Source organism: Notolepis coatsorum, assembly GCF_963971535.1.
Source record: "Notolepis coatsorum genome assembly, chromosome: 2".
NCBI classification, from domain to species: domain Eukaryota; kingdom Metazoa; phylum Chordata; class Actinopteri; order Aulopiformes; family Paralepididae; genus Notolepis; species Notolepis coatsorum.
In genome coordinates, this window is record NC_140166.1 from 52,800,806 (window position 1) to 52,813,114 (window position 12,309).

A 12,309-nucleotide genomic window follows, 5' to 3' on the forward strand; every position below is an offset into this window, starting at 1 on the left:
TGTAAGAGAGGAGGTCAGTGTGGTCACTATATGACTGCTGTAAGAGAGGAGGTCAGTGTGGTCACTATATGACTGCTGTAAGAGAGGAGGTCAGTGTGGTCACTATAGTTCAAGTTCTTTAATAGTTGTCATACAGAAGTACAGAATACTTTCATACAAAATGCTTCTTACTGTTACGCTCCAGAGACTGTGCTAGACAAGATAGTATCAAATAACATATAACATAATATAGCATGAATTTAGAAGAAGAAAATGAGGTCACAGTGTTCGGTATAGACATATGTACAATGTTCTGAGTTACCATATAATATACAATACACAATACTATGCAGTGTACTAATGTACAGTACTATCTAGTGCAAAGCAGAAATGGGATGAGGTACAATTTTAGGTACAATTTACAGTAAGGTGTACGAGTTGTAGTGCAATCCTTCATCCATAAATATAAAGTGTGGGGAGTGGGTGCTACAGTGTGTTTGTTTAAAGTGGGTGTGTGCTATATGACTGCTGTAAGAGAGGAGGTCAGTGTGGTCACTATATGACTGCTGTAAGAGAGGTGGAGGGGGTCAGTGTGGTCACTATATGACTGCTGTAAGAGAGGAGGTCAGTGTGGTCACTATATGACTGCTGTAAGAGAGGAGGTCAGTGTGGTCACTATATGACTGCTGTAAGAGTGGAGGTCAGTGTGGTCACTATATGACTTCTGTAAGAGAGGTGGAGGAGGTCAGTGTGGTCACTATATGACTGCTGTAAGAGAGGTGGAGGAGGTCAGTGTGGTCACTATATGACTGCTGTAAGAGAGGAGGTCAGTGTGGTCACTATATGACTGCTGTAAGAGAGGTGGAGGGGGTCAGTGTGGTCACTATATGACTGCTGTAAGAGAGGTGGAGGGGGTCAGTGTGGTCACTATATGACTGCTGTAAGAGAGGTGGAGGAGGTCAGTGTGGTCACTATATGACTGCTGTAAGAGAGGAGGTCAGTGTGGTCACTATATGACTGCTGTAAGAGAGGTGGAGGAGGTCAGTGTGGTCACTATATGACTGCTGTAAGAGAGGTGGAGGGGGTCAGTGTGGTCACTATATGACTGCTGTAAGAGAGGTGGAGGGGGTCAGTGTGGTCACTATATGACTGCTGTCAGGCATGAAGCCATAGTTATTATTTGGGGGATCTGTTTGCTCTCCAGGGACCTGTCCATGATCCTGTGTGACCCGTTCGCCTGTAACACGCTGGTGCTGAGTACCGTGAGAAACCTACAAGAACTGCTGAGTCAAGACGCTCTGCCCAGGGTGAGGGAACCTGGCCTTTTTCCTGCGTTTTGCATTTTTACAGAATGAGGGGTTGTCCAGAAAATGTTAAATATGTGCATTGTGACATGCTGACAGAAGGAGCACGTTCAGTGCTAGACTAAGACTCCCTAGATGTAGCACTGAACGGCACAGGAAGTCCTTCATTCCGACAGCCATCAGACTTTACAATGCATCACTGTGCCTCACTGCATCACTGAGCACAGGGTTTGATTGATTGATTGAAAACTTTATTAACAGATTGCAGAATTGGTACAATACAGTATGGCTCAATACAAAACAACTGCTAAAAGGATGCAGACCAGAAAAATACTTTCGTCTAGTTTACATCAGGGTCCTCCATTTTCAATTCATCAAGACATTTATGACATACAAATATACACTACTGTGTAAGAAAAAGAGATCATAAAAAAATATACATCCGAAGGGGAAGAAACTGCACATTGGAGGGGGTTGGGTGGGTGGGTAGGGTGGGCGGGGATTTTGACATTTACCGGGGTGACAGTTACCATCTTCCTGGACTTTTACTTTTAAACCAACATTGTTCAATATTACACTTACTGTGTACACTTACTGTATATCTCTGTATATTTTTAGTACTGTATATTTTATATTAGAATGTATATACATAACATAGGAAATGTATATCCGGGACCGTATTTTATTCTTAGGCTTATTTTATTCTTTATTCTTAGGCTTATTTTTATTCGTATTCGTGACTTTGTGTTTGTCTACCTAAATGTTTACTGTTTACTGTGAGCGATTTGTATTGTAGTGCCAAATTTCCCTCTGGATGAATAAAGTATTTCTATTCTATTCTATTGTGCCTATTCTGCAGTTCAGCTGTGACAAGAACCATCCCTCTTGAAATGTTTGAAAGACATGTTTAGGGGACCTCAAAGACATGTTTAGGGGACCTCAAAGACATGTTTAGGGGACCTCAAAGACATGCTTAGGGGACCTCAAAGACATGTTTAGGGGACCTCAAAGACATAATCTCAACTCAAATATGCCCCTTTTAATGTCAGCAGGTGAGCTCAGTGTTTCATCCCTGTCCATGTCCACTTGTCTCTGTCGTCAACAGGACAGCCCAGACCTGCTGCTCCTCCTGAGGATGCTGTCCCTGGGACAAGGCGCCTGGGATATGATTGACAGCCAGGTCTTCAAAGAGCCACGATTGGTAAAGCATAGTTATCTTGCTTGTGGTGTCGACATGAGAGATTAACACAATGTACACAATAATTTCTTCATGGAAAAATATTATTACTATTATTGTTATTATTATTAGTGTGGGTGACCTGGCGAAGCCAGGTTGCCACCCACACTGTAGTTATTGTACGTCTTTTTATTCATTCTTTCTTTCTTTCTTTATTCCACCGATTTTCCAAACACCACTCGTGCCAGAGCGTTCGCGCCCCATACACGTGAAAGGTATCAAAACGACCGGCCTGCCTATGGCAACAGCGGTCTTCAAACTCGTAAAGTTTCACCGCACCGTCTGGCTACGAATCGACTTTAAACGGTAAAATTTCGGTCCCATTGGAAATGCATTGCAATTTAGAGTGTAGCAGCTGAAATAATCTTTTTTCCCCTACCTTGGGTGAATTGCGAGTGTGATCTCAATTTTGGACGTAGAAATAAAACAAACACATCAAAACGATGACACGGCTGTCAGCCCACTCACAAAAGAAAAATAAATGGAATTGGACATTTCTATCTCAACTGACGACCATTTGTTTGAAGGTTCTCCTCTCCATTGACCGCCATGCAATCGCACTCTAGGAATCTCTTTTTTCACACTCTTTTTTACCCTTCTGTTCCGATCGCCGAAGGAGTGCCACAATATCGCACGAATGCCACAATATCGCACACAACCCTTCGCCTACTCGTTGTAGTGCTCATGTGCGCGTCACAACGCTTCATCTCTTATAGTTTTCTTTTAATCAACGTGACAATGCAGTCATGCATCTGCCTCCATAGAAATGCATTGGATAGAAAATGCAAGTCATAGTGATTGCGTCACCTGTGTGGCTCGTGGCTCACTCATGATTGGTTCAGCCTAACAGCTGTGTGGCTCGTGGCTGAGCTGCCAATGACCTCATCCACTTTAACCCATCATTGCCCATCACTGTGTTGCAGTACTGAATTGCTGGACAGCGCCCTCTGTCTTGCGGGTTGTGTAATTGTACTCAGTAGGGATATCCTCTTTCATTTTTCATTGGTCGATGTTGACCACCTTTCATTGGTCGATGTTGACCACTCCCCCGATCCTTAGACCACGCCCCCTTAGGCCACACCCCCTCAGTGTATCTCTTGAACCGTTTGTCGTAGAGACTTGCGGATTGTGCCATTGTACTCTGTGTAATAGTGTAATAGTATAATAGTGTAATAGTGTGTAATAGTGTAATAGTGTAATAGTGTGTAATAGTGTAATAGTGTGTAATAGTATAATAGTGTGTGTAACTGAGGGGTTACAAAACCCTGACTGTATTAAAGATTGTGATATATTAAACCACTGCTAGTTATGTACTTTAATTACTGGCCAAACAGTACATCAAATATTGATGGTGAACACCCACAAGAACACGGCATTGACACAGAAATACTATTGGAGGGTAATTTATTATTATTAGGCAACGTTAGGTTACAGATTGAGAATTAGGGTCGCGCTTGTATGGCGAAGAATATACGTAAAGTCAGTCAAGAGCATAAGTCACTAAGAATAGCAGGAATACTATGATGGGTCTAAGCTGACGCCACCTGTTGTATAGTAGCAATTATATAGGGCAACACCGGTACCAACTGGAGACAATGGGTAGAGGAATGTTCGGGTACTCCGTCTGAGTCAACGAGGAATAAAGAGGCTCCAGGTACAGGAGTCGGTGCTTGTACTCCCTTGATCAGCAGACAAAAGCAATAGTTGTAATCCAAGATGCTCGACAGCATTGACGACAGCTAGCCAGCCCCTTCTACGAGGCAGGCCCGAGTGGTAATCCTCACAAGGTTGAATCCCAAACGACAGTGGAAATCAACGGTGCTCTTCTCCGGTGGTCACGGTCCCAAAGCAATATAATCCTTATCCAACCAGGAATGGTTCTGCAATCGCCGGTGCCGATTCTCCTGTGTACATGTCCAACGGTTCTCGCCTAGGACTCCTCGGGTGTGGGCACGTATTTAGGCCACACAGCCTGGATAAGTGCACTAGCTAAAGACACGACGAACCGATGGGTAATGCTACACACGGAAGAACTGTGGCCGCACGATATACAATAAATGATCGACTATTACTTCACATTAGATTAAGTCGAACTCAACGTTACTGCATTAAACTCTGACACTTTAACATTCTATTCGCACGCGGTTCTCAATGCTCTATTTAGATGCAAGGTTGCTCACTTCACTGCACGTTGACTCGTGGTGAAGGTGGTAAGGTACTGAACTGAATTACTGCTGTTTACACCTGCGCCGTATTTATACTTAAGTGAATATCTAGTCCCAACCTCAGTCCTTGTCTCGTATTACTACGCAGACTCTGGGCATGTTCTGACATGCCCGGAGTTGTCTTTGAACTTGCCGTTGGGGGCTTGCGCGTTGGCGCCTGGGAGCGCTGTCCAATAGGAGAGCGAATATTACTCTGGTCTGTACGCAGGTAAAGGGATATTCCGTGTATATATATAAATAATATACAAAGTATATCAAACGATACATATATATATTCAGTTTAATCTGGCCCTTCACAACAGTGTGTAATAGTGTAATAGTGTGTAATAGTGTGTAATAGTGTAATAGTGTGTAATAGTGTAATAGTGTACTAGTGTGTAATAGTGTAATAGTGTGTAATAGTGTAATAGTGTGTAATAGTGTAATAGTGTGTAATAGTGTAATAGTGTAATAGTGTAATAGTGTAATAGTGTGTAATAGTGTAATAGTGTGTAATAGTGTAATAGTGTAATAGTGTGTACTAGTGTAATAGTGTGTAATAGTGTAATAGTGTATAATAGTGTAATAGTGTGTACTAGTGTAATAGTGTAATAGTGTAATAGTGTGTAATAGTGTGTAATAGTGTAATAGTGTGTAATAGTGTGTAATAGTGTGTAATAGTGTGTAATAGTGTAATAGTGTGTAATAGTGTAATAGTGTGTAATAGTGTAATAGTGTGCTATGCGACTTGCGCGCAGTAGGGATATCCTCTTTCATTGGTCTATGTTGACCACTCCCCCGATCCTTAGGCCGCGCCCACTTTTTGTATCCTTTGAACCGTTTGTCATAGAGACTCGCGAGAGACCTTCTCCCGTTGGCCGGCGGTGCACAGGCGTCACCCACACTTTCACAATTTCCCCCACGCGGAATTGTCTAGTTATTATTATTATTATTATTATTATTATTATTATTATTATTATTATTGACTGAACAAGAAAAAACCCTCCCAATAATGATGCATGAAGCCGAGGGAAATGACCCATACAAGCTCCTCTGAACAGGCCTGATTAGCGCCATGACATGACCGTAAAGGGCTACGGTGGCATTTCTAGAGAAGACATTTTTGTTGCCGTTTTCTCTTATTTATTTTCATCTCCACTTGTCCCCATTACGCCGGCTGGCGCATAGGGCAGCAACAAAGTGTCTCCACTTGCATCTGTCTTTGGCCATCTTCTCTATGGTCCCCCAGCTCTGGTGGTGTTGCTGGAGCTCCTTCTCTAGTCCTACGCTATGTCGTTTTAGGCCTCCCTTTCTTTCTTTTGCCTTCTGGGGTCCAGTGTAATGTGACTCTTGGTATCGCGTTGATGTCCATTCTGAGGACATGGCCAATCCAGGTCCACCTTCGTTTATTAATTAATTATACAGTGCCATCTTGTCATCTTGTTGGGTAATGTTGAGGAGGTTATTGTTGGAGATGATCTTGGGCCAGAATATACGCAGGATCTTGCGCAGGCATGAGGTGTGGAAAGTGGATCATTTATGGATGTCGCTTTCTGTGGTTTTCCAGCAAGAGTTTTCTCTTATACTCCATGTTTAAACATACTGCAGTTACCTCTCATGGCCACAGGGTGCCAATCTCCCATAGTGCAGATTTAAAGGCGCTATAAATAACATTTGTATGTTATTATAGAGTAATCATTCAAAAAAGAAAACTGAAGAAAAAAAAGATTACATCCACATAGCTTTTAGTAAGGTGTGGAATAAAAGTATTGCTTTCCCCCCCCCCCCCCAAAAAATATTGATTAATGAATTTATCATCTTAACACTATGATCGCCGGGGACGAGTTAAGACGTCATTCCTAGCCATGCTCATTCTGCCGAAGACGCCGTAACTCGTCTTTGATGTCAATATTTCAAAAATCTGTCATCGAAATCATATTTCCTTTCCGGAGCCCTGAGATGTACTGGTGAGCTCCACTCAACTGTCTAACGGTTCGAGAGCGCCATCTGGTGGCCGATCGGCAGATCGGCCAAGAGGGAGGGGCGCGCCAAACAGGAAGTGCTCATCCATATGTGCTCCGGGCACTCGCGATCGGTAGCCGGACTCCATCTCAACACACTGGATGATCAATCGCTCGCCCTAACTCAATAAACAACGTTATTTGGACGTATATAGTATTATACAACCTGGAAATGGTTCATCAGGATCAACATCCCATAATCGAAAACGGTCTACTCCACGCTGATCATCCAACGGCGCGAGGAACATACGGTAAGATTCAGCGTTATTTTCTAACGTATTCCATATAAACTGCTATGATGAACATATGACTAGGGATGGGTACCTTTCACATTTGAACCGATACCGGTACCGGTACCTGTGAATCGATACCGGTACCCAACGGTACCTTTTTTCTGTACTTTAGTCTCAAGAAATTTAATTTACCTACCTCAGTCGTACCTACCTCATTGCTCCGACTGCTTTGTTGTTGAATCGAGTCAAATCCTAGGTAAGCATATATTGTGCGTGTGAACGTTGACATGAAAAGAAAAAAGGGAAAAAAAATTAATAAAATGTTTTTCTTTTTTTTTTTTATTTTTTTTTTTGGTTTCTCACTTGATTCGATACTCGGTAGTACCGACGTGTTTCGGTTCGGTACCTCAAAAGTAACGAATTCGGTACCCATCCCTACATATGACCCACTCTGGATGAATCATCTAACACTGCCCACGGAATTATAAACGATCCCCCGCCCATCCGGTCATCATCAGATCATACATAGATCATTCTAGAAGTACGTCCAGTTGAAATTTTTCATCTTGCGCCGATTGCTATCAAACTGTATTTCATCATCAATATAATGCATTTGGAGCTATAAATCACATTCTGAAGAAAGCTGCAGAAAACGATAAAAACATACTTATACTTTAGACCATATTTTAGTATGAATATGTGAATGAAAAAGTTTAACGTTGCTACACCCTGAACAATACATATAGGACATTGAATGGGCCATAATAATGGAAATGTAGCAATAGAATTTAAAAAGTTATAGCCCTGCAAAGAAGGGGAACTTCTCCATAGACAAATAGAGCTGGCGAGGGATGGTAAATTATGAATTTAACCCATGGCGATTAAAGTGTTAAATGTTTTTGCGGGTCCAAAATGAATGTTGTTGTTTACATGTATCCCCTCCCTACTTTCCGTTTCCCCATGTGGAATGCACCTGATTGGATAACAATCAGGTGCGACAGTGGCTCGGGAGGTAGAGCAGTCGTCTGGTAATCTGGAGGTTCCCGGTTCGATTCCCGCTCTTCCCGGCCAGCATGTCGAAGTGTCCTTGAGCAAGACACTTAACCCCTAACTGCTCCAGATGAGCAGGTTGGCACCTTGCATGTTCACCTCCGTGTGTGAATGTGTGAGTGAACGGGTAAAATGTGAGGAACAAATTGTAAAGCGCTTTGGATAAAAGATCTATGTAAATGCAGCCATTTATTTATTTATGAATTAATCTAGTGCACCATCTAGTGGCTGAATGTTATCTATAGCACCTTTTTAACCCTTTGGAGGCCAAACCCGAGATAAGTCGGGTTAACTTGCCATGCTCTGGGCGCCAAACCCGAGAAATCTCGGGTTTTAATCGATATTTCTTTTATTCGCTATATCCATTCATTTTTCATCCATCTAGCCTGACGTTATGATTGGGAATGGGTCTGAGCTCGCAAAGGGCAATACTATCGTCTCCCGGATGGTATTGCACATCATTGGAATCCCTCTGGCTGGGGCTGTGCATCAATCTAAGAAGTCCGGTCCAGGTTTTCATTCTCGGGCATGCAGTATCGTTATAACACATTGACTGGGGACACTCTGAGCAGCGTGGATTATATGTTTTGGATATATAACGTTGGATCAATAAACGCGATCAATATTTGGAATGGCGATCAGGAATTGGATTAATCTTTTTGCAGGACATCAGATGTGAGGTAAGGACTCTATGTTACCAGTCTTGGGTTAATGTTTCTTTCACAGCGATCACAACGTGTGTGTGTGTGTGCGTGCCGTTGACGCCGACCAAGGCACGGATAAGCGATTTTTCAGCCCGCTTCTGTATCGTGCATGAGGACGCATATAATATCGATAATCTAACGTTTATTTGAAAACGATTCATAAATCAAGCGACAAATGGCCCGATTTCTAACGAAATACATTGAAGCTCGATTTGCTGGCGTTTATTGAGATGAGACAGAACGCTCTCGAAATATATTGATATTCATCATGGTATAAAACGGAAATGTATGTATGAAAAAATGATCTGTTTCGTGCATGTTGACTGGAAGCAACTCATTGACGATCACTGTGTTATTTAGATCTATTGCTATTATATTTTATATATTTTAAGCACTCGCAAATAAGTCCTATCCTACATTGGATAAAGCACTGGCGCTAAAGGGCCACAGCGCCCTCTGCTGTTGGCGCCGGACGTGTTAAGAGAAACCTTTTCTCTGGGGGAAAATACTTTGTTGACAACTGCACTACTGGTTTGAAGACTATGTACAAAGAATTTATTTTTTTAAAGATGAAATGTATAAATAAATAAAGGGGAAGGAGCACACCTCCATGCTACAGCTTGTCTACCTTTGTCCTCCTGTTCTAGGATGTGGAGGTCGTGACCCGTTTCCTGCCTGCCATGATGTCCGTGGTTGTGGACGACTACACCTACACCATCGAGCAGAAGCTGCCCAGTGAGGAGAAGAGCTCCCAGTCCTCCTACCCCACCTCCCTGCCTGATAACTTCACCAGGTACCCTCCCTGTCCTACCCCACCTCCCTGCCTGATAACTTCACCAGGTACCCTCCCTGCCCTACCCCACCTCCCTGCCTGATAACTTCACCAGGTACCCTCCCTGTCCTACCCCACCTCCCTGCCTGATAACTTCACCAGGCACCCTCCCTGTCCTACCCCACCTCCCTGCCTGATAACTTCACCAGGCACCCTCCCTCCCTGTCCTACCCCACCTCCCTGCCTGATAACTTCACCAGGTACCCTCCCTGCCTGTCCTACCCCACCTCCCTGCCTGATAACTTCACCAGGTACCCTCCCTGTGCTACCCCACCTCCCTGCCTGATAACTTCACCAGGTACCCTCCCTGCCTGTCCTACCCCACCTCCCTGCCTGATAACTTCACCAGGTACCCTGCCTGTGCTACCCCACCTCCCTGCCTGATAACTTCACCAGGTACCCTCCCTCCCTGTCCTACCCCACCTCCCTGCCTGATAACTTCACCAGGTACCCTCCCTCCCTGTCCTACCCCACCTCCCTGCCTGATAACTTCACCAGGTACCCTCCCTCCCTGTCCTACCCCACCTCCCTGCCTGATAACTTCACCAGGTACCCTCCCTGTCCTACCCCACCTCCCTGCCTGATAACTTCACCAGGTACCCCTCCCTCCCTGTGCTACCCCACCTCCCTGCCTGATAACTTCACCAGGTACCCCTCCCTCCCTATGCTACCCCACCTCCCTGCCTGATAACTTCACCAGGTACCCCTCCCTCCCTATGCTACCCCACCTCCCTGCCTGATAACTTCACCAGGTACCCTCCCTCTAGGGCTGGGCGATATGACGATATTATATAAATATCGGGTACAGTTCATTAACGATACACTTTTTCAACGTATCGTGGATATCGTGATGTTTTGCCCAAGAGGATTGTGTCGCGTCAATCTGTCCACACGTTACTCGTTCATATCTCAGCCTGTGCTGAGATATGCCCATTCCGCGGTCTGTTAATAAAGTTTTCAATCAGACAGATGTATGGAAAGGCTTTTATTATAACATTCGTTGTAGTAAAATCATTATGCCTCATTTAGTCATCCTGTGAAGCACTGGTCTCCTACTCGACGGCCGCGGGGAGCTAACGTTAGTAGCTTTGTTAATGTTCAGCACACGGGACATTCAGGAAGTCAAAAACTAATCACGCTTGCCGATTGGTGCTAAGAACAGCAGGGCGGGTGCAAGCGGTGTGACGTCATTGGCAGACTCGACTGTCAATCAAAATGATTATGTTTCCGTCAGAATGAATGAATGAAAACTGTATTAAAAGGTTGCAGAATGGGTACAATACAGTACAGGAGGATGAAGACCAGAAAAAGACTTTCGGCTTTTTTACATAAGGGTCCTCCATTTTCAATTCATCAAAACATTTAGAGACATACATATATACAGTAGTTTCATAAAAATGCTAAAATGCTATTTATTGATTGATTGATTTAAAACTTTAACATATTGCAGAATGGGTACAGTACAGCTCAATACATACAATTGTTAAGGGGATGCAGACCAGAGAAAGACTTTAGTCTTGTTTACATCAGGGTCCCCCATTTTCAATTCATCATATTTCATATCTAAATCATATAATATCTCATATGCAATATATAATCTAATAATCTAAATCTAATATAAAAATGCTAAATGCATGGGTATTTTATTTTGTCTTTAATGTTAGCTTGCAAACTCAAATACTGTCTTGGTAAGCCTCATAATGAATTGTTTGGGGTAAAAAAGAAAAACATCGTGATGTGTATCGCCGAAAGGTCAGAAAATATCGTGATATCATATTTAGGCCATATCGCCCAGCCCTACCTCCCTCCCTGTGCTACCCCACCTCCCTGCCTGATAACTTCACCAGGTACCCTGCCTGTCCTACCCCACCTCCCTGCCTGATAACTTCACCAGGTACCCTCCCTCCCTGTGATACCCCACCTCCCTGCCTGATAACTTCACCAGGTACCCTCCCTGTCCTACCCCACCTCCCTGCCTGATAACTTCACCAGGTACCCCTATTGATTGATTGATTCTTCCTCTACCCCAGGTACCTGCAGGACAACAGGGTGGCCTGTGAGATGGGCCTGTACTACGTCCTTCACATCGCCAAGCAGAGGAACAAGAACGCCTTACAAAGGTTGCTGCCTGCACTGGGTGAGCGTTGCATTTCTTATGGTGGAAAATGATTTTAGTTCAACAATTCTTTTGTCCAGTTACCCCAAATGGGACGGTCTAAGTCTCTTTACTATAGGACAGACGGTTTGAGTCTCTACTGCTCAGTGAAAGCAGTGGAATGGATCAGTGTTCAGTAGGGGTGTAACGATGCAACCTCACAACGATTCGATTCGATTACGATTCTTCAGGCAATGATTCAATGCACCATGAAATATCTTCATTTGACCACGATTCGATGCAATTAGATAAATTTTCTATCAGTTAATTCCCCCCCCCCCCAAAAAAGTATACACAAATGTGGCTGGGGGAACTGATTCACTCAGCATGAATTAGGGATGGGTACCTTTCACATTTGAACCGATACCGGTACCGGTACCTGTGAATCGATACCGGTACCCAACTGTACCTTTTTTCGGTACTTTAGTCTCAAGAAATGTAATTTACCTACCTCAGTCGTAAAAAAAAAATCCAAACTTCAAATAACAATTTCGACAGTTTTCGGCTCGTCATTGCTCCGACTGCTTTGTTGTTGAATCAAGTCAAATCCTAGGTAAGCATATATTGTGCGTGTGAATTTTTTTTTCGGT

The 12,309-nt window shown here is 43.6% G+C and overlaps 1 protein-coding gene across 1 annotated transcript in view; it reads left to right on the forward strand.

Moving 5' to 3' along the window:
* Window positions 1-12,309, forward strand: part of nelfb (negative elongation factor complex member B) — a 75,248-nt gene that overhangs the window by 55,827 nt on the left and 7,112 nt on the right. Inside the window, exons 7-10 of the mRNA XM_084307919.1 lie at window positions 1,184-1,286; window positions 2,389-2,484; window positions 9,380-9,525; window positions 11,595-11,701. Coding sequence (XP_084164045.1) covers window positions 1,184-1,286; window positions 2,389-2,484; window positions 9,380-9,525; window positions 11,595-11,701 — 452 coding nt within the window. The remainder of the gene's footprint in view (window positions 1-1,183; window positions 1,287-2,388; window positions 2,485-9,379; window positions 9,526-11,594; window positions 11,702-12,309) is intronic.